Genomic DNA, 23825 nt, shown 5'->3' with positions numbered 1-23825 from the left:
ATCCTGCACACTTGACTGACGCGACGCATAGCGCATACGGCATGGCGCACGTTTTTCTGGATACGGATTGGTCAATCTCAGGTCCATATGACTTTTGGGCTTTCTCCGGTAATGCGTTATTGTTTGTGTATGACATCATAAGCACAACTTTCCAACATGGCGTCGGGGATTATGGGAGCAGCGGAACCGCAGAACCAAGCCGCTCATCCTGGTTTCAGCAGTGACAAATACTCAATGCTGATAGTCGTCGGCGCACTCTATCGGCCAAATATACTCGACTACGTTGTGGTGGATATTGAAAGAGGTAATGTGTTTTTGTATTTGAGTTTAAGGAAATTAAATACGAAGTTTGCTCACCATACGCTATTGTAACGGCAAATCAGCTGACAGCAATATTTCTCTTCTGTTCTATGTTGCAGTGGCCGTAAAGTCTTTTAGTTTTCTTGGTATTTACTCTTGTCGTATCCTTGCCAACAGTCACTATCAAAAACGATAGACAATCATACTGTGATTTTTTGTCTAGGATTTCTAAAACGAATGTCTATGATTTTTGTGATAGACATTTGATATGGACTACGTAGATCAGCATTGATGTTTACCAAATAACCTTTACATGCGCACCACCGCGCACTGCAGTCTTCACGACGGGAAGGTGCAGCCGAGCAAGTCTCCACTTTTTCTTCTCATCTGGCCGCATTATCGATTATATTAAGATATTATCGATATTAAATTATCCTCACGTGGTCACACAGTAATGCACTGATTGGTCACTATTTTAAATATGTTAAATATCTGACATGTCGACGTTGAGAGATGAGGCACACCAGAAAAACATCAGGCAGCTCTACGTGATTTACATGTCTGCTCATGTGTGTGTGTGTGAGAGAGAGAGAGAGAGAGAGAGAGAGAGAGAGAGAGAGAGAGAGAGAGAGAGAGAGAGAGAGAGAGAGAGAGAGATGGGGGAAATACACGCATATTTACACACACACACACACACATACAGTACAAGCGTATTAAGCATATTTCACTGCATACTAAGGGATGTGTGCATAGTATGTGCTCCCTGAAGCTGGATACTGGCAACTCTGTTGCTAGGCACATCAGCAGAACATGCAGCTTGTCAAGTCCCTGGACACATCACTGCATTATTCCAGTGTTCATCCTCCAACTCCCTGGGCACATCACTGCATTATTCCAGTGTTCATCCTCCAATTTCACCATCTGCCTTAATTCTGCCCATGTATTGCTGTGGTAAGCAGCACTGAATAATCCTCGTTGTAGGGCTGAACTGTGGTAAAACTGTGGTAAAACTGTGGTAATACTGTGGTAAAACTGTGGTAATACTGTGGTAAAACTGTGGTAAAACTGTGGTAATACTGTGGTAATACTGTGGTAATACTGTGGTAAAATGTGGTAAAACTGTGGTAAAACTGTGGTAAAACTGTGGCAAATCTACCCTGTGAGTTGACCTCAGAGGACTATGGTTGCAGGGAGTTATATTAAACATGATCAAATCTGTTACGATAGAGTTGGGGTCTATGTGTCCAATGATGTTTAATTTAACAAGCAGATTACATGGAGTCACACTTTTTCCATTAATCAAAAAATGACACAACTTTGTACAGCAACAGGGAATGTCATTACAACACAGGCATTTCTGTCAAGTTTGCTTCATATTTTGACATTCTGATTATATTTTTCAGGGATCCGTTCATGGGACGTGGATCTGACCATATGTAATTTGGATGAACAGCTTAAACTGTTTGTTGCTCACCATTCTTCTCATCCTACCATTGATGTTAAAGGTAAGTCAATTTTATCTGCACATTTCAAATGTTTGTTCACTTAACAACCATTTCTACATATATTCAAATATCTTGTGATAATCCAGTTGGCATTCAGCCAGAGGGACAAGCCCAGACATGCTCACACCGGCTCACACCGGCCCACACCGCTTCTCCTCACTCTCCTGATCCCAATCACATCACCAGCCTATTAATCAGTCATTCCTCAGACATGCTCCCTGTTCACTCTCATCAGTGCCTGTATTTACACCCACAGGCTTTGCATTTTACTTTGCAATGAGACAGAAGCCTGTGGTTGTAGTGAGATTAAAAAGACTACGTGGATCTTGTTGTAGCTTATGCTGTCTTTGACATTCAATAGTCTTTAATTTGTTATTGCATTAATAAACTTCTCATTTTGTTTGCACTCACATTTTGCTCTCTGCTACCAAACCACCAAAAAGAACTGAAATAATGAAAACACAAAATTAATGGAACGTAATGCAATTGTAATTTTAATACACTAAAAAAACATGTTATCCTACATTGACTAGTTGAATTCAGGGTCCACAGGGGCCCATATCATCATCGTAAAACGTCTTGTTCTTTTTGCTGGAGATACTTCTGACTTTGGCAAACCTGCACAGAACCTCCACTGTGCTTGACTGTTGAATGTTGACACTGATCCATGTAGCATTTTAAAGCCCTTTGGCATACAAATGTCCTTCTGTTGGAGCAAAAAATGTGAAAATAAGAATCATCAGTCCAGAGGACCTTCTTCCATTCTACTGTACTTATTTCTTTTTTGGCTAAATGAGACAACTGGCTTTATTTCTTGCCTAAGTCCAAGGGCATAATCATGGTATAGACCAGTGGAAAAAAGTGGAGAAAGTGGAAAAACACACTCGAGTTGAGATGTAAGTAATAGCCCAACTTAAACAACTAGTGAATAACCACTGGTTGCGAGGGACCCAGCTATGGTATCTTAAATTTGATAATACTACAAAGTCATATTACTCATATGACTTTGGTGACCACTAACGTAAACAAATGACCACAAAATCTGGAGGAATTCATCAAGTAACTCAAATAGCCTCTGAAAATTTTGTTTCCTGTCCAAGACATCCATTTTCTGTTGTATTATGAGATTTATTAAATGTTATAATGCTGTTTAGCTAGCTACATTTATAAAGAACGGAATACAGTGTAGCAGAAAGCTACACTGTAGCTGAAAGCTAACTATTGCCTTATATGCTAAGCTAACGGAAGTAAATTGAAAATAGAAAGCAAATAGCAAGAGACACAGATGACAAATTAACAAATTAACAGCTCACAAAAGAAGCCAAATGTAATATATTTTCTAATGTCTTTTGTGGGGGCACAGATTTTCTCAGTGGAAATGACTCCCCCAAATGCATGGTTAAGCTTTTGTCTGAGCCATGGCTTTTAAGTTGCTTCTTCTATGAAGACCATTTTGAGCAAGATTGCAGTGTACCAGTGTCCCAGTGTTTGTTTTGTGGGGTTTTTTAGCACTGAGCTTGGAGTGGTGCTCAGAGCTTTCTTTACTTATCTTCTGATTTCAAAGGTAAGTAAGTCAGAGGTGCTTTAAGTCCTCTGCAATCAGTTTTTGTGGCTGACCACTGCATTTCTTGTCCTCAAACTAGTCTGCTAGCATTAGACTGCTACAATCTATAGCAGTCTTGCATTTTTTGTATGGTTGTCCATCACCCAGCGTTATTCTCTCAATGTAGCTGCTTCTGTTAATACTGCACAATACACCACTGATTGTTAGCACTTGACTCTTATATTTGTTTAATGATATGTTAAGCTACTGTGAGGAAAATAAGTATTTAAACAACCTGTGACTTTGCAAGTTCTTCCACTTATAAATCATGGAGGGGTCTGAGATGTTCATCTTAGGTGCACGTCCACTGTGAGACATAATCTACACAAAATCCTGAAATCACAATGTATGATTGGGGGAGAAATTCTAAGTGTGAGAACTTGCAAAGTTACAGGGTGTTCGAATACTTATTTTCCTCACTGTATATCCATAGAAAAACCTGAATTCTTTCTTTTTTTTGGAAAGTGGTTTGTTACTTAATATGTTGCTTTCTTTAGCAGCAAAGAAAAATCCTCTGTGAATTTAATGTTTGCAAAATGTTTGTAAATCTAAAATATGTTATTTCTCACTGACACTAATGCAAAATGATGTTGGATGTTGCATGGACAAGAAGAACATTTATTATAAATACCTCAATTTTGTTTTCCAATCTGTTTAATTAATTCATTAATTAACATTCTAACCATATGTAAGTTTATCTAATCTTAAATGGGGGTTATGTAATTAAAATATTAGGATTATTAAGGGTTTATGTAATTAAAATATAATATTAAAGGAGTTCAAGTTTTGTATTTTGCGGAAAAATTGTATATTTATACAAATTACTCTAATGTTGGGTTGTTATTATTATTCCAATTATATTCCTACTTTCTCCTTAAAAAGCTAATCATTTCAGAAGATCTAAAAATAATTTTAAAGAAGATGCAAAATACTTGTTCATATTAACACAAAAACATCATGCTGTATTTTAATACAGAAAATTATCTGTATGTATTATTCAGCCAAGAACATTGAGTGACTTTGTTTTTATATTACATATATTCTGGTTTTTGTAAACAACATGAATGCACTGAAAGCCCTAATTCGAGTAGAGAACTGTTTGTGTGTCATTTATAAGACAATACAAAAGCACTATTGACTAACTAAACAAATATCTAGTGTCTTATGCAATGTGTGAAGTTTGATTCAAGTGTAGTTCAGCATAAACAGAACTATGGCTTATATGTTTCATATTGGTTATGAGAGCTCTGAAATGTGTCTCATATCTGGTGTGTATTTCAGCCCTCAAAGAAAGACAGGAAGGAACTGCTGCTGCCCCTCTGCTCTGATTAAGGAAGTTAAAGCTGCAGTGAAATATTCTTATTTGGAAGCCTTGAAAATTCTTTTTTCATATACATTGGGCAAAACCTGTACTTGGCTTATGATGATAGTGATAGGTAAACAATAAGGGACATATAAGGGATAGAATACAGTCGGAAAATGTAAGTTGAGTGTAATTGAACTTACTCATTAAGATTTACAGAACTGATCCTATATCATCATTCTCATGTTGGAATCAATCAAGTAACTTTGCTAACTGTTAAACAGCTGCTGTCACTGCATTTTGGTAGTTATTGAACAGTCTCAGAAAGGAAATGCTAGGAAAGCTGCTTAGGTTTAGTGCATCAGCACTCCTGTGAGCTCTTCAAATGAGATAAGACGTGTGTTGAAGAAACAACTGAACTTGTCCACATGTACCGTATATGTTATTTATTCTTCTATGTGGTATTTTCTTTAGCTCATACTAAAGTTCAGATGCATCTAAGATTTTGAATATTAAAAAGAAACATTGTTGGGGGCTGCTTTTGTCAAGGGACCATGTTGTTTTGGTTCAGTCTAATGTAGCTGTTCATTTATTTTTGCATTCAGTTTTCTCAGATGAAGTCAGTTTGGCTGCTTGCTTGTTTCCTCTTGATTGTCTGGTGGAAAGTTTCCAAATGTTTAGTTTTTATTCTTCCTTTTGTAATCTAGCTGCTTTGAAATCTAAATAGGTTTAAAGATCAACTATTTTTAAGTTTCTCCAGGTTTTAAGATCTACTATTTAGATCTAAATCTAAATAGGTTTTAAGATCAACATGACTTGCCATACAGATTTGCCTACTAAGCCATTGCTACCTTGACTGTCCATCTCATTTTTTAACCACTTTGTGTCTGTAGGTCAACAGATATTTCAATATAGTTCAAGTGTTCTCAACTCCAGGGTGGTGGTTAATCCCTCAGAAGAGGCTCTCTGCTCAGAGGTTTGTTTATGAAGTATTCGATTCTCCACCTAGATTTGCCTCCAGAGATTATAGGGCTGAATCTCAACTGTATTTAAACTTTCCAATTTGTGTTTTTATGAAATGTGAATTTTAAGTGTAAGGTAATTGTGCAGATAAAGTCAAAGTCAAATTTATTTATATAGTGCTTTTCACAACACATGTTGTCACAAAGCAACTTTACAATCGTATGAGTCCAGATCCCTAATGAGCAAGCCAAAGGCAACAATGGCGAGGAAAAACTCCCTATATAAAGAGTCTGCATGTGAAAGAAATCAAAATTTATCAGTGGTAATCAGTCAGCAGCCCTGTAAAAAATGTATGAAATTATTTTGCCAGTTGGTGGTATTCTAAAATTTCAGTGACCTCATGCAGGTTAACAGCCTGATGTGGGACACGTCTCAACACAAGCTCCTTGTGCTTGTGGGACAGTCTCTGGAGGACACAGGAGATCTAGTCCTACACACAGGACACTTCAGTCCAAATCATTTCACTCAGATCTTTGCTGATGAGAAGGTCTGTGCTTTAACATGATTAATCATATGTCCCAGTTTTATGATCTACATCAGGAACTGCATGGACCAAACTGACACAGAAATATAAATGCTGATTTTTCACAGTGATTGTCTTATTCCCTTTATATTAAACAGATTCAACCAATTCTGGATTCTATAAACACATCTGGCAAAGCAAGTCTGACTCTGAGTTGCCCCAAGAATGGAAAATGGAAGAACTGTGTTCATGGGAAACAAGTGACACAAGATATAATAGACGTTAAGGTGAACCCTCTAATGGTGCTACCCAAAATGGAGGGCTTTCAAGAGTTCACAGATCATCTCACTAAGACCCTAGACTCCCAGTCTCCATTTGATCTCCTGGAGCCTCCGAGTACAGTGGGTTTCCTGAAACTCTGTCGCCCCTGCTGTTACATCTTTCCAGGTGGTAGAGGAGACTGTGCATTCTTTGCAGTCAATGGGTTCAATGTCCTTGTTAATGGTGGGGCAGACCCATGCTCTTGCTTCTGGAAGCTGGTGAGGCATCTTGACCGTGTTGACGCCATTATGCTTACACACCTTGGGACTGATAACCTACCGGGGATTAACAGCCTGTTTGAGAGGAAGGTTGCCGAGCTTGAAGGATATGATTTCTCTGTCTCCACGGAGAATGAGCAATGGCTTAGAAATTTAGTGTCTCCAGAGTTAGGTGTAGTTTTCCTCAATGCACCAAAAAGGTTGAAAAAACTTAGTGGTGACCCAAATATATTACAAAGTAGTGATCAAGCAGCCCTTACCTTATGTCATCTGGAGAAACTTAAAATCTCACCAGAACCACTAGTGCGCAATTCCAGTGGTCCAATAGAACCTGTAATTCTGTTTCAGAAGATGGGAGTGGGGTGTCTTGAACTATATGTTCTTAATCCAGTAAAACCAAGCAAAGAGTTTGAAGCTTTCATGCATAACTGGCCAGAGAACAGCTCCAACCCCAAAGGCTCAGAGGCTCCCTTAACTTCTCTAGTCTCTATCTGCACTTTACTTGTGTGGCATCCTGCCAGCCCACATGAAAAAATTATCCGAGTTCTTTTCCCTGGTTCTACACCACAAAGGAAAATACTAGAGGGTCTGGAGAGGCTGAAACACCTAGAGTTTCTCAAGCGACCTGTAGTCTGCTCCAAAGACATTGAACCCTCAAATTTAGAAAAGGTCCCAAAACATGTGGAGAGCCAGGATGGCCAGAAGTCTGTAATGAAGGAGTCCAGGAGTGGCAGTGCCTCTTCAAAGGACCGGTTAGCCTATGGATATATAGAACTAAAGAACAATGCCAAAGGAGTGAATGGTAATGACTCAACAGGTGAAGAAAGACCGAAATATGTAGAAAATGGTGCCAAACTAAAACTCCCCAAACCTGAAAAAGTGGTTACAAGAAAAGAGTCTTTTAAGGGCCTTAAACAAGAAGTAAAGACTACTGTATCTGTGTCAAAAAAACAAGAAAATGGGCTGCGGAAAATGCCAGGTAAAAAGGGTTCTTCTATTAACATAATGAAGAATGAGCAAAAAAAAGATGTTATGACAGAAGAGGGAAAAAATATTTTTCCAGGAAAAGATGTAAAGAAAGCCAATCCTTTAGATCCAGTTAGGTCAGCAAATCCAAAGAAAGCTGAAAGAAAAGTAAACAAAGGGATAGAGGAAAATTTTAAAAACAACAAATCTAACAAAGAGCAGCAAAATCAGAAGATTTCAGTTGATTGGGAGGATCCACATCACTCAGTTTCATCTTCTACATATATGAGATCTGAGGTTCAGGAAATGGAGCAGAAGCAGGCAAATAATATCCCTGCTAGTGAACACACTGAGCATCTTCCTCTGGATGAGGAAAATCTAAATAATTACCATGGGAGTCCAGAGAGATTAGGGTGTAGAGAAACCTTGCTGAATCCAAGCAAGGTCGTTGAGGCCTCTGCCTTCTTTGTCAAAACTCCAAAATGTGAGCACATTGTGCATGTGGACCTCACACCTACTGAATATACTTTACTTGATGGAGCCATGAAAGACAGTCTCTCCAAATGTGGAAATGAAGTTTGTGTCAGCCCTGATGAGAAGACCCTCGAGTTGAGTTCTGCAGAATCTGGCCCAAAAAGTGCTGGCCATACACCATATCACCTGTCCCCTGAGGAGACCTGGGCCTCCAGAGACCACAGCAGCCTAGAAGCTAAGATGTGCCTAGGGTCAGACAGTCAGGATGTAGGACCCTGTAAAAATCCAGGATATCCAGAATGTCCAAAAAGTAATCAAGACAGCAACTCCACCTCCTCCAAAGAGAAACACTCCAGCTTCTTATCACTGAGTTCTTTCAAAGACATCGGCCCTGATATATCCCCCTCCGTCACCACTACCCACTCCATGCCTGCAGAAGTTAGCTCACCACAGTCCACTGAGGTTGATGAGTCTTTGTCAATGTCCTTTGAACAGGTACTTTCTACAGTCAGTGAATCCACTAATGAGCATGAGACCCTGTACTCCAATGGGCATTATGTAGATTCTGATTTCAAAGTAGGGATGTCTTTGTCTTTAAAGATACCCCATACAAAGAGGGTTATAAATGATGGCTTGGATGGATGTCCACCTGGAACACAAAACCTGATGTTTGACATGGCACATGATGTTGATCTGTGTCTGGTCTCTCCTTGTGAGTTCAAGCATTTTAAACCTCCTGAGACACAGCCACAGCCACCCACACCCAGACTTAACAATACAAGCCCCCACGATCTCTCAGACGACAGTGACCACTCACAGGAAGTGACCAAACCTCTGCCACTGGCATTCTTAGGAAGCAAAGCCACTTGCCCTTCCCAAGACACGCCTCTCACTTCTGCGAGTGATTATTTCCCAACTGCCTCAGATTTGGACATGTATCCTGGAATAGAGGAATGCCCGTCCATCACTACAGATGGTGCATTAGATTCTGATGAGGATGGTGTGCATCTCTTCTCTCAGAACATAGATGGTTTAAATATGCAAAGAATAAATAAGTCCCCACCACATGACCCTCCGCCAGTCCCTGTGAAGGACTCGGCACCCCCCCCACCCCCCCCAGGGGCCTGCATGCCTGACCCTAGCAACAATGTCAAGATGGGTGCTGCAAAGAAACAGAAAACGCACAGAGTAACACAGAAAATGACATCTAGTAGATTATTTCAAGCCAGCAAAACGAAGACTGGAAATCAAAATGGATCAGTTAGTGGCGGGAGGTCAAATGTCACTGTGGACTCTTCAGTGTCACATTCTACTCCAAAAAGACCAACTCCAGCAGGTATGAACAGTTATGTGAAAGTATTTGAATAGCACGACGCACATTACCACTAACATCATGATAATCTATGCCCAGATTGTTTAAATAAATATGATTCTATTAAATGAACAAGATTCTATTCAAATCAGCAGGTAACAAAGGTGGCACCTTCGTGTATCTGGACCTAGCATATCTTCCCTCTGGCCACGCGTCGTCCACTGTTGACCTTGAATTCTTCTGCCGCTTGCGATCATCCTGTTACATCATAAGTGGGGACGATCCTCTAAAAGAAACCATAATGAGACCTGTTCTGGATGCCTTACTGGATGGCAAGTCGTCATGGCCTGACCATGTGCCGGTTAGTTCATACATAGCCTTTTTAATCACATATGCATTTTTATAATTTAATCAAAAATATTGTCATGACCAGTCAGTTGTATTCAAGGCATCCAATACAGACCTTGCCTATGTTGAAAGAAGTTGGGTCTCTATGCAAAGTCATGTAACTCAGTTTGTGTTGCTTCTTTTCTGCAGGTGACTTTAATTCCCACGTTTGAATCGATGGTAATTCATGAGTGGTACCAGCAGACACGAGAGAGACAAAGGCAACTGAACATCACAGTCTTAGGCAGTAACAGCACAGTGGCCATGCAGGAAGAGACATTCCCTGCCTGTAAAGTGGAGTTTACATTCTCTCCTTAGCACTTAAAAAAATACCCACATCTTGTAGCATGAGTATTCATGGTGTGGGTATTCATAGGACTCAAAGAACATAGAAAAACCTACACCTTCAAAGTTTGATAACTTGAGCAATGAGAGACACAAGGCCTCTACAACTTGTAAGATACATTTTACATTAGCAAATGTGCACAGTGTTAACTAGCTCACAACATGGGTCATTCTTCAGTCTATAAAGTGTTGCATGTAGTTTTTTTTATATTTTTCTGTTTGGAAGAATAATGTTTTGTTGGCAAACTTTATAAACCTTCTTCAACTTAAAAAGCTCAGAAAATATGTGTGATAATTGCAATGAGATACGGCATGAGATCCACACAGGGTATACGCAATATTTTTGATAATTAAATACATAAAACCAAACCCAGAATGCTTTATAGCTTGCACAAATCCACAGCAAATCTATGTCAAACCAAAGGCATGTCATATATACACATAAGCAGGGCTCAGAGAAAGGAAATGAGGTGAGCTATCCACCCAGTAAATAAAGAGACAATAACCATCCTGCTAAGTCATGCCCCCTCTGCATTCCTGATTGACCAATCTTGAGATATGATATCACATATATTATCTACTGCTCATATTGTAATTCTATCTATAGACAAGTTCTTCAAACCAAATCACAATTGGAGCAAAATGCATCAGACAATCTGGCAACTTCCTCTCCCATACAGTGGAGTTGATTCAGCATGTGCAGCCACTGTAATTCAGATTCAGACAGGCATGAGATATATTATTTAATACCCCTCATATCCCTCTATCACACTGCCTCCATATCCCAATTGTTATTTTTAAAAGTTTGACTACTGCTCAGAAGGTAATCAGGTTAATCAGGTGCAGTTAACCATGACTGACTGGTAAGCAGCTGGACAGTGAGCTAACTTTCTGTTATGACTGTTATGTGATTTAAAAATGCACTTATCATGGTATTTTCATATACATAATGATATTCCAGTATTCCTTTCATGTACAAAATGTTAACACTCCTAAACATGAAAGGATATTAGAAAAATATTTATCTTTTTTGTAGTGCATATCATTGTACCTATATACAATGGTTTACTGTCCATATGTAGTAGAGTATTGTCAGAAATTAATAGTTAATTCAAGTAAAATCCAGTACCTAAATAATGCATAGAAGCCCATGAAAAAGTATTCTTTTAACATTTCAAACCTAATTATTGTCAGAACACATGATATTGATTAATCATTGGACATTTCTGTCATTGCTTTTGTAATACTAATCCTAGGGACCCCATGTTCAATGAACAGTTGTCTCCCTGCTCTGAAATACCTGAATCAGCTCATGAAGTGCTTATGATAATAAGCTGATTATTTGAAAACACTAAAATATGCATTGCAGGGGACTTGAGGACTAGGATTGCCATATGAAAAAAATTAGGTGGAAAAGTATAGGAAAAAAATACTTTTTATGTTGAATCCAAATGTGCTTTTAGAATAATTCTGTCACATGTGGTTTTGGAGTGACAGGACACTCAAACATACATGTACATAAATCACTTATAGCGTGTGCATGAACTTCAACTTGTCCATGCTGAATTCAACAGTAAATGCAAAAGCCTTGTAAAGAGGTTGTGTTTAGAAAATGAAAGCACTGTGTTGAACTGACTAGAGTCCGTTTGCAGCATCTTATCCAAAGCGACTTATAAAAATTGGTGTCATCTACTCCTATAATGCACCCAGCCAGTACAGTAGGGCAGAGTCCAAGAGACCACTGAACTAAGAGACTAGAAAAGATACTAGATATAGCAATCAGTGCTAATACCTAGAAGGATATACAAAATAAGCATAAGTGCAATACCAAACAACATAAATAACTTAAATAACATAAATTAAACTATTACATTTAAAATATATATAAATGCAATAGTTCTGCCTATATTTGGTCTCGTGAACATCCCTCTTCAGTGTCTAATAGTCTGCCAACATAAAGGCGACCCACTTTCCTGTATACCACATTTCAGTACTAAATTCATCTAAGTATACTAGAAAAAACTATAGGGTGATATAGAATTTCTGAAAACAAATCATTGTTGACTAGTGTGTTATAGCTGAAGTGTGGAATTACTGTTTTATTGTTCCCATTGAATTATTAACTTTTGTAACTTGCTTGTTCTGAAAATAAACTGCCTATAATGTCAAATATGGTCAAATGTAACAGCAAGTGTAAATTCTGTTAAGAGTTATGAGCCCACTGCTCTCCTACTCTGTGTTTGTATGTACTGATTTCTCACTGCTTAATTTAACAATAAACAAAAAGGCTTTATAAACTTGTAAGCTATAGAAAATTTATGTCCTGTGTTGCAATTTTGAAGACCAGAGGAAATGTAATGTAACAGCACAGTATATCATTTTATACCAAATATACCATATATTTGTTTATATACTTGCAAATACCATATATTTGTTTATGTTAAGTGTTTATGTACTTGCATAGGATATATTTTCAACGTATTAATGCAGGTTTCAGATTCAATGATGCAGGCAAAAGCTTATGGCTCCCCCTTGTGGTCCATCATCAGCCTGTCAAATGTGACTCAATATATCTGCAGTCAGTATTATGTTGAGTAATAGTGAGGTTCCACTATTACCCAGTGTAACACTGATTAATTGCACACACATTTTCAGAATGTAAAACATTTTGACTTCTAGAGCAAACTAGAAGCGTATGGCTATGTCAAAGGTGAATAAAATTGTTCCTCAACATGCCAACAATTCAGTGCTAATGTGGAAATGATAAAAGAATGCTAGCACAATTTGCAAGTGAATGCTTGCAAATTAACTGCAGCCAAGTGGTCATTTATTATGATCCACACTTTTTTATTCTTTTACTCACTTTTATTCTGATTCATAGCTTTCAGTGTTCATAGATAGGATTAAACATGCGTACAGACCTCAAGAGTTCAGTAGCCCAGCACTGGGAGAACAGGTTCACAGCACACGAGTGACAGGAGTTCTAGAGTTGAATAATACTGTAGATAAATACAGAATTAAAAGATGTGTCTGAACAAAGTTGGGTAAGAATAATAAAACATACAGGGTTGCCAACTCTCACGCATTGAACGTGAGACACACGCATTTGACCGTCTTCAGACGCTCTCACGCCACACTTCCGATTTCTCACGCCGAAAGAAAAATCTAGTTTATTTACCTCTGATCCATATCTATGATTCAATGAGTTACTAGTTCGCTCTGGCGCCAACCACCGGTGATCGATAGATCGCGATATAGTAATTAATTTACGTTCGCCACGTACCCCCCCACCCTCCACCCCCACCCCCCCCCCCCCCCCCGTCAACAAACAATTTACACTCGCCACCCCCTCCTTTGGGTTAATGGAACGCTGATAAATAGGATTTATCATGGACTTAAACGCGAAAATCAGCCGAACATCGTATTTCACACCACTGTAGCTTGAAGTATTAATGACTGCGTATGCAGAATATTTAGATATTATTAAATGTAAATGTAATACTGCGGTAGCTGCTAGAGAAAGTCAGTCAGCATGTCAAAAAATTGCCAACAGAGTTAATGCGTGAGTGAAAATGATATTTTTATATTTAGCAGAAGGGTGCGATTATATGATTATTTTCTCCACCTTTATAATACTGTATTGAGTTTTTAAATATTTTTAAAATTGAACACTTACTAATTCCAGGTCTAATCTGAGTGGTGTGGCATCAGATAAAAATTAAGTATAAGAATATTGTACAAAGTGGTATGGCTGTACATATCTTATTCTTAAAATATATTATAAAATATATTTATTTACAGGAAAAATGAAATAATGAAACATAACAGTGAATTTGTCTGTAATGTATATTAAAAGGTTACAGGGTGGATGGTGGGGTGGGTGGTGGTGCATGATTTAATGTGGAAAGCAGTGATTGCAGATGGAGTCTCTGACAATTCCACCATCTCTGTTGTCACCCACATGCATGTAAGGTTCCTCGTCTGTGGGCATGACAGAGATGGTAGACTGTCACTCTTCCTGGATGGTTGCAATGTTGTGTAATACCACATATGCCATTATTATGTGGCACGCCCTATCAGGGGTTACTCTGAGCCTCTTCAGGCACTGGAACCTGGCCTCGAGGATTCCTAGGGTCATTTAAATTCTTGCCCTGGTTTTGCTGTGGGCCTGATTGTAGCGGGACTGTGGTCCAGGTGCAGGATCTGAATAGGGAGTCATAAGGTAGGCCTTTAGGACAGGCAGGGATACCCTCTGTCTCCATGAAGGAGGCCGTCATAGTGTCCTATATCACACTAGGGTTTGCAATGATTTAACTATTACACTGCATGTGAATAACTAGCAAAACTACCGCAGGCCTACTCTGTTCAGATTTGTTGTACAGTGTGGAATCATACACGGATCCTGGACATCTGGCTTCAACATTTGTGATGAGGTGGGAAGCATCACATATGATCTTGATAGGGAGAACGGTCAGTTACAATAGCTACGTTATTTTTGTTACCATTAAAGATAAGTACATTATTCATTTAAGGATTATAAAGGTTAGTACCTGTACATTAATGTTATGGATGGATTTTTTGTTTATGTAATCGCCTTCATGTTCTAATGGTGCTGGAATAGGTAGCATATGTAGGTTCCATCAATGCAGCCAATCACTCTAGGAAATCCTTAAAATGTAAATGAAATGAAGTTTGTTATATACTGCTTCTCCTTTGCTTAATTTCTTTATTGTCCGTGTGAAATAAAGACAAACCAATGATGCTGTGGAATTCCTCTTTGATGTCCATAACTGGTTTAAGCCCAGGAAACACCACAAAACTGGGCACTAGTCAATTTAATGCCAGACATAGTTTTTCGGACAGACCGGCATACAGTAGCTTTGCTGACAGATCCCGCATCTCCTACACTATAAAGAAAACTTCCACTAGCAAAAAACGAGGCTGAAGTTGGTTACTTATTCGCAGTTTGAGATTCGTTTGGTTACTTATTCGCAGCTCCGTACTCGGCGGCTGAAGTTGGTTACTTATTCAAAAAGGTTATGTTCATGATGCGTGTTTGCTGCGCACTTTGTTTAAAAGCGATAGATTAAACGTTACATTAAACGAGCGTAGGAGCAGACATTTAAGAGGTTATTGTTTCCCATACTGATTTTGTGAATGTAAAAAATAAAAATATAATGAAAGCATTTCATTTGTAAAATGGTTTCTATTTCAAGTCATTTCAATTGTATGCAGTTTGTACATGATGATTGAATTCGTCAACATTTCTAACGTAAGGAAACATATTCTTAGATTTGAAAACTAAAAACACAGAAATGCTGTTCTAGAACACAAATAATCGGAAGAAGAAATACCAGCACACAACATGGCATATTGAGCAGTGGGCAGATAGGTGAACGCATTTTAAAGGGGCAGTTTCAGAGGATTATTGAAAGCCTTATTGATGGTGGGCCAGAGAAATAACAAATGCATCATGAAGAACAGGTCACTCCCTAAGAGAGGAACCTGATTTTAGCCTGCTCCAACATCATTTTATAACTTAAATCTAACTGGAAACACGACATATTGAGTAGTTAAGTGCACAGAGAGCGCACTGAAATGGTTCAGAGGGGCAATTTCAGAGGTGTGCTGTATGCCTATAAGGCGTCGGGCCAGACAAATAGCTAATAGACAAATAGCTATACAGATAACAAATAGCTATACAAATAACAGACAAATAGCTGTTTAAGCTCGCCCATTAAGACGGAAGATATGATTAGTCAATTTAGCTGTCATTTGAAACTGGTATTGAGCTGAATTTAGCTCCCAGTGACCTGCAACATGGGGTTGGATGCCACCTTGCTTGTGGCATCCTACCGTTTTTAGCACCACCTGACACAGTGCTCTCCTATTTTGTCCGCCTAAGCATGAAAGCCTCATATTGGACCTTTGGGTTTACCCTAAGGTGTTTAACAAGATTTCTTGTGTTGCCACAACTCCTCATCGTTCGTTTTTTTTACACAAATCACAAACAGCATCTTGGCTCTTTGTGGGGCTGAAATAGCTCCACACATGACTTCTCTTGCGTTCCGCCATAGCGTACGTACAGCGCCCTAGTACACTGAGTGAGCGTCTGTGTGTGTGTGTGTGTGTGTGTGTGTGTGTGTGTGTGTGTGTGAGCGTGCCGCAGTACTTACGCATTATGCACTGACCCAGGCGGAAGAAAAAGTAGTTCCCACCAACCGCATATCATTTAGACAAGATCTCAACATTTTAGTTACTTCCACAGTGTTCCTGTTAGTGCTTTGCATTACCTCAAATGACTGAAGTATCAAAAGTATGGATATTTTGATTTGAAAATTGATTTTACAACATAAAGACCTGGTATCGATGGAATGGATATTTCAGTATCGATCCGCGCATCACTAACTAGAGCTGCGTCAACAAGCCAAATTACAGGATTAGGGCTGCATGTATGAACATCACACACTGACAGAGGTGGGTAGAGTATTCAACAATTTTACTCAAGTTAAAATACTGTTACTTGAACCAAATGTTACTCAAGTAAAAGTAAAAGTATGCATCCAAAATTTTACTTGAGTAAAAGTAAAAAAGCACTTTGATAAAAAGCTACTCAAGTAGTGAGTAAATGCATGAGTACTGTCTCATGTCAATAAATTACATCATGGGAAATTGAATTACTGGAAACTGACTTTTAATGATAACAAAAATAATTTATTATAAAAAAATATAATATATAAAATGTATTTATTATAAATAATTTGTATTTTAGTTTGTTCCTAATTATTAGACCTGTGTAACTTTATATCCTGAGAGTAGGCGGTATCCAACTAGAGATAGAAGGGCACCAAATTACCTAGGTGACTACGTAACTGAAGACGAGGATAGTGATGGAATGCATATCACAGTAGACTACTGCTGTAGAGCAGTGTGTGGCATTCCACAGACTTATGATGAAGCAATGCAATCAGACAATTCAAAAGAATGGAGAAAAGCAATGGATGAGGAAATCCAATCTCTAAATGAGAACAAAACCTTCACCCCGACAACACTAGCAGTGGGCAAGAAACCCGTGGGGGGTAGGTGGGTTTACGCAATCAAGTCTGGTGTAGATGGGAATGACCAATACAAGGCTCAATTTACCGCTAAGGGCTACAGCCAGAAAATGGGAGTAGACTATGGGGAAACGTTTTCACCAACAGCAGACCTAACGAGTATAAGAGTTGTGTTACAAAAGGCAGTACAGGAAAATTTACTGGTCCACCAGATGGATGTGAAAACGGCGTTCTTACAGTATATAAGCTGGAGAAATCACTTTATGAACTCAAACAGTCTGGACGAAATTGGAATAGGGTTTTACATAATTGTTTAACAGAAAATGGATTCACACAAAACCAAGCTGACCATTGTGTATATTCTCAAGAGTCAAAAGAAGGGAAAGTTATCATAATTGTATGGTTCTATGATCTAATCATCGCTGCAAGGGATGGAAATTAATTGAAAAGAGTGAAAGGGATGCTTGCACAGCAATTCAAGATGAAGGATTTGGGGCAACTCAAGTGTGACAGACATCAGAATGTACAGAGAGGCCGTGGGCAGTCTGATATACCTGACAACCTGCACTAGGACTGATCTGAGTTTTGTGGTGAGCAGGCTGTCACAGTACCTAGCTGAGCCTACACAGGAGCAATGGGTCACTGTGAAACATGTCCTGCGATACCTTAAAGGTACGTCAAACAAAGGTTTAACCTTTAGGAGAAACAACACTGAGAATCTTGGTATACAAGCCTACAGCGATGCAGACTGGGCGGCTGATACCAGTGATCGCCGCAGTACAACAGGATACTGTGTGAGCCTAAGTGAGAACAGCGCACTTATTTCATGGAAGACGAAGAAGCAACCTACTGTTACACTTTCCACATGCGAAGCAGAGTATATGGCACTTGCTTCTACTGTTCAAGAGTGTCTTTACCTAGAACAATTACTGGGGAATATGGAAAGTTACAAATACACACAAACAATAATACATGAGGACAATCAGGGGACAATGGCATATGTGCACGCTGTTAAGTGACGTAATTTCTGCTAAAAGTTTAGGATGGTTGTTGACATCCGGTAGCCATTGAAAGCGTACACTGTGCTAGCTATTCACCTCACCAGTCTTGTAACGAGCATATTTACCGTTATTTACTTGGAAGTTTCCTTCATCTCCTGTCCGTTTACGTGTCCTAAACATGACAGTTAAACAAAAAAAAGTATCGTTTCAACAACATACAGACAGCAGGTCCAACCACCACTGCTGTGTGCCATTCCGCACAGCATCGACAAGGTGTAATTCCTACCTGAGCTTCCACACCTTTCCAAAGGACTCAGAACTGCAGAAACAATGGGTGGTTAAGATCAGGAGAGATCATTTTATTATCACGAGTACTTCCCGTGTGTGTTTGCGATATTTTATCGCTGCTCGAACCTCCCAATCCTACTGGACGACGACGACTGCGACCTGGAGCTTTTCCTGTGCTATTTCAATGGAATAACTATACTATTCCAACTCCACGACCTGGAGTATGGGAAAGAACAGAGCGTCCACCCAACACTGATCTAACAGAGATGCAGACTGACCATGATGATGGTGACCCCTTACCGTGTCATGAACATGACTACTGCGTCAGTAATGAGCCTGCTGCTCTTGATCTCTCCCTCAATGAAAATGAAGAGCTACGCGAGGAGATACCAAGGCTCCGAAAACAAATCGAAGACTTAACTGTCAGCAGCAAGTTCTGTTTGGAGCGGTTTTCTGCCTCTGATGATGACATACGATTCTTTACCAGGTAATAAAAAATATGGCAGGACACAGTACACGGATGGGCCTTCTCTAAAAATGAAATGAATACAATAGTAATACAATTGACAGAATAATTTGAAATTGTTTTAATTGTTCATGAGTTCATGTCTTCATTATGATTTTCTATTGCTTGGGCATAGAGAGGTATTTTGGCATGTAAGTGTTAAAGAAAAACATGTCACACCTCCTTTTCACCTCTTCTAATACACTGCTATCTCTGTAAACTCGCTGCACAAAAATATCATCATGGGCACAGATAACTAAATCACACCACTGCATACCAGTAATCAATAACTGGCCCTGGATTTGCCAATAATAATAATGGCTCTCCTTCAATCTGTGTAGGCCTTGTGCCACTTTGAGGAATTTGCAGTCTACATAGCTTTGTGCATTTGGGCACTTAATTTCAACAAGCCCAAATGATGGACGCTCAAGTGGGTCATATACAAGTCCATCAGGTGATGCACCCAGCCAAGATGCATCTGGATGAATCACTAGCCCACACTTGGTCAAGTTCAAGTTTTTCAGAACTGCATAGTCCTTTAAGGCCCCCGTTTCCATTTCAAGTCCCCTCTTCATGTGTGCTGTTTGTCGTGTCCCTCGGATTATCCTTTCTGCCAGGCTTTCTGCAGCACCTGGACCTCTAACGTGGCTCACCTCTCTGAAATGTGAGGCAGTCACTCTTTCTCTCCTAAGTGAATGCCACTCAGGTGTAGCACTTTGGGATCTTGTTGCCTCCTCAATAAGGTGTGACTGTGACAAGGTCACAGAAAGTGAGCTTAGGTGTAGCTGTTCTTGGTGTGTTGGCACAAATGAATATTCAGGTGGGCTTAGATGGTAACATTCTAGTGGCAGACTCGGGAATGGGGGTGCATCCTCATGTATGACAACACTGTCAGATGGAGGTGATAGTGGAAGAGAATCTGCTTTCATTCCAGCGTAGACTGGTCCAGGATTGAGGGTGGCCCGGTGTGGGAGCTCACCGCTGTAGCCCTTGAAAAGTGCACTAAAAGAAGAGTGAATAACATTTATTTTTACACATTGTAATCTGTTCACCAGCACAACTGATTGTGAATCACATATCACATGTCATCTGAAGTACAACGAGGCTAAATTAAATTTAAGAGAACAGGGTCTTATCAGATGATCAAAAGCATTTATTTTTTTACCACACACTGTAATCTGCCTATTAAATTTGGTACTACATACCTAACTCCACTGGCTGTAGTAGCACCTGGTTTTGGCTTTAGGACAACCATGGCATCCACGGGTCCAGGCTTCACCCCCTATTAATTTAAAAGATGGTGTTAGTAAAGTGACTGTGATACATTAACTAACATTAAATAATGAAATAAGACAAACCATTGTTGGTGGTTTATGCCACTTCTGTTCTGTCTGTGTGCATGAAAGGACAGGAGGCACGACAGACATGCCAGATTCAGAATAATGAGCAGTCTGGAAAAGCAATGCAACCAAGTGGTTGCAGATTCCGCAACCAGCAACACAAGAGCAGTTGCTGTTAATGAGCACAACTGGCATTGAATCACGTAATGTCATCTGAAATACACAAGAGGCAAAATGTAATATCTTGAAAAGAAGACTTCAGCAATGTCAATAGGCGCAATTTCTGTCCCATCATGTTGTTAGTGGTGAATGTCACTTGTCTATTGTCTCATGTAACGTTTGTGCTGTTTTGCATCACTCTTAAAACACTTGGCTATACTGTCTTTCTATTCTACAGTGTTGTGCATGGTTCAATCTACTAGTTCACTTAGCAACTATAAACTATAAAATATATTTTAGATTTAAACTTCATTTTCACTCCAGATGAAATGCTTACACATAGGAGTGAAACAGGCCTACTTATATTTATATTATTTTGTTGTTTCCACCACCAACAACAGAACAGTGCAGGTTTTACTTCAACTGCTTCTTGAAGAGTGTTATCAGAATATGTTAATAGGTGTAAGTGTTGAAGCCATATGTTAATAAAGAAGTTAAGATAAAAGATTTGAAAGACAGATTGACAGATTTTAGAAAATGCAGTTTGAAGAATAGCTGAGGTGGACTATATTCTGCTTTTGAGTCATAGAGGTAGATAACAATAGCTCGAACTGTAAAATAAACTCCCATTTGTTTACTATAGGCAAAACAGACTGCTAATGATTCCCACTCAGCTACTCTGCATTTGGCTACCATTGTAAGCTTTGAAAACCAATGCCTATGGCTATCACAGCTTACGTGAAGTAAGAGCAAGGATAAAAGATTGAACTTGTGTTGAACGAACTTTTGAACTTGTTCAACAGAACTTTGAACGTGACACTGAACAGAACTCGTGTCATTTTAACCAGTCCAACTCTCAGCTGGTGTGGTGTATCTGTTTTCTTCATAGATCTGTAGCAGTGAGCCCTCACTGTTATCTCGTTAGCCTTACTTTTGCCTGATACTTCCATCAGAAATACAAACATGTTTTTAAAAGGCATTTCTAGTACTAGGACAGGTCGGTTCGTTACTAAAAACAACATCACTTCATTAGACTGCCACCTCAGGCTAGCTAGCTAACTAGCGTCAGCCACTTACCTTCAAAATTGCAGAGGTAGGATGAAACGTAGAACTTGAAACCCTTTTCAAGTTTACTCTGTGGCGTTGTACTTGATGCTCTGACAATACGACGCACATCGTTGACGGTAAACTTCGGTAACTCCAAGAGGCACCATGTGAGTTTCATAGACTCGGCCATAAACATCTGCACTTCCGCATACCAACCGGAAATATGGTACCATCCTTACACCAAACGACGAAGTGGCGCGTGCACCTAGTTTCAAATGACAGTAAAATTGACCAATCATATCTTCCCTCTTAGTGGGCGGGCTTAACTGTATGATAATTTCCGCCCGCTGTGGCGACGCTAGCTGACGTGCGCTTTGTTTACAAGGAGGAACACGGAGTTGTGGACCTATTTTTTTGGAACCTTATTTTGCTTAAAAAGTTATCTAGTACAGATATTTTTGTTTATTCCGTTTCTAAAGCTGTACTGTCGTCTCAGTTTTTTATTTTTTATTTATTGCAGTTAATTAGGAAAGGGGGGCCCACTTTTAATGGTCACGGTTCGCTACTGATATATATACGGTCTCTGGTATGAACCCTTTGGGTACAAGCCAGGCTGCATCAGGTTATTGTAGCAGCCTGGCTGATTTGGTGTTTTAGTTAAAAAAATAGGAAATTGTGATATGACGTGCTACTCAACTTTGGAATGTTTGGATTAGAATGTTTGGTTGGGAAGGTGGAATGTTTGGATTTCAATTTCGATGCTGAAAAGCTGAGAAGTAGTCGCACGACATTTTGCTGTGATTTACAATACTTACAAATATTACAAATCTTACAAATAATATCTAATTTACAATCGCAGATCTTTCTATTTGTTCTATATCTTTCTGTCTTTCTATTCTTTCTAATTTTTTTTCTTGAGAATGAGTTTTTTCCACAGGAGAACCGACCAGCCAAGGCCTGGGCAGGAACAGAAGAACTTCATAGACACACCAGGTTTTACCACTCATGGTGAGAAAAATACATTTTCATATACTGTACATAATTTTATACTTCTATGTAAGACAGTATATTTAGTTCTTATGAGTATGGATTTCCATAGGCTTATTCATAATAATAAAAAATTAAATATACACATTTATGTAGTAGGTTTCTAAGGTTCAGAAAAATAACATGTTTATTCTAGTATGTTTATTCTACTGATGACTGTCAAGATCTTTATTTCATATGTACAGGATAATATAATTAATGGAGCATGGGTTATATCTTTGATTTCTTTGACCATGGAAAAAGCCAATAAAAATAAACATTTTTAAAAAGAAACAGATTTCTAACATGACATCACAAATTCTTAAGCATTCTAATGACATCACATGGCACCATAGCCCTTCTTATAATTACTTGTTCATTGGGAAACACTTACAAGGTTTTTGAGCCTCACTGTGAGGCGTGCTGGGTTTCACTTTACCTGCTGTGGGATTTTCAGGTGTGCCCTACAACCCCCAAGCGACAGTGATCCACACGGATCCCTGTGGACCAGCACCCTTCCCTCACAGAAGGACGGCGGGACCCCCAGATGTCGGCCATGTTAACACCCCTGTAGAAGGACCACTCCACACTGGTACTGTGTAACACTGAAGATTACATGCGTATTCAACAAACCAAATAACCATGCATGATAAAGTAGAAAAAAACATTTATTACATTTGTTTGTAAGGACTGGCAGAGGTGCAGAACCATCAGCTTTCTGCACATGACCTGACCAGTAAAACATCAGGTCTATCAGAAAATATGACATGACATATTCTTCAACATTGTAATGAATTCAAATGGCACTGTAGCCCTTCTTATAGACCTGATGATCTTAACAGTACACATTCCTCTGTGCCCTGGGTTGGTGTTTTGCATTTAGGCCCTGACATGGAGAGGCAGAGACACCTTGCTCAGCCCCATGTTCAAGGCGAGGTCCTGAGACAGATGGATCCAGTCAACCTCCAGCCTGATGGTGGGTATTTGGGTATTTTGGGTATAACGTTGCTTTGTGTGGAGTGCTACGGTTGCTATGGACGCTATTATTGCTATGGAATTCTATTATTGGCTAGTTAGTTAGGTTAGCCTAGCGAACAGTACCACGGAGAGTTTAGAGACAATATGGCGAGGTGATCTGTCTACTGCACTGTTATTCATAATCTTTTTCTTAATGTTCAATCAAC

The 23825-nt window shown here is 39.2% G+C and overlaps 1 protein-coding gene across 2 annotated transcripts; it reads left to right on the top strand.

The window, feature by feature from the left end:
* The first annotated feature begins 150 nt into the window (after positions 1-150).
* On the top strand, positions 151-12574 carry map1sb (microtubule-associated protein 1Sb). Of its 2 annotated transcripts, none has more exons than XM_076984818.1 (7): positions 151-304; positions 1704-1805; positions 5605-5687; positions 6081-6221; positions 6356-9512; positions 9644-9849; positions 10026-12574. In XM_076984818.1, the coding sequence occupies exons 1-7, from the start codon at positions 157-159 to the stop codon at positions 10191-10193; spliced, it is 4005 nt and encodes a 1334-aa protein (XP_076840933.1). In that variant the 5' UTR covers positions 151-156; the 3' UTR covers positions 10194-12574. The 2 variants fall into 2 exon arrangements, with proteins under 2 accessions (XP_076840933.1, XP_076840932.1); XM_076984817.1 differs by having other exon boundaries at positions 9641-9849; positions 10026-12568.
* The last annotated feature ends 11251 nt before the right edge of the window (positions 12575-23825 follow it).

This window comes from Brachyhypopomus gauderio, unplaced genomic scaffold (assembly GCF_052324685.1).
Source record: "Brachyhypopomus gauderio isolate BG-103 unplaced genomic scaffold, BGAUD_0.2 sc34, whole genome shotgun sequence".
Lineage (NCBI taxonomy): Eukaryota > Metazoa > Chordata > Actinopteri > Gymnotiformes > Hypopomidae > Brachyhypopomus > Brachyhypopomus gauderio.
The sequence above is the reverse complement of the archived record's forward strand: the minus strand, read 5'-3'. Positions and strand labels throughout refer to the sequence as shown.

What these genes read in the sequence shown, in the direction of transcription:
- map1sb (XM_076984817.1), top strand. Translation starts at nt 157, where the DNA reads ATGGCGTCGGGGATTATGGGAGCAGCGGAACCGCAGAACCAAGCCGCT. An exon ending in TGTGGTGGATATTGAAAGAG is followed by an intron (nt 305 to 1,703) that starts GTAATGTGTTTT and finishes TATATTTTTCAG; the next exon opens with GGATCCGTTCATGGGACGTG. An exon ending in AGATCTTTGCTGATGAGAAG is followed by an intron (nt 6,222 to 6,355) that starts GTCTGTGCTTTA and finishes TATATTAAACAG; the next exon opens with ATTCAACCAATTCTGGATTC.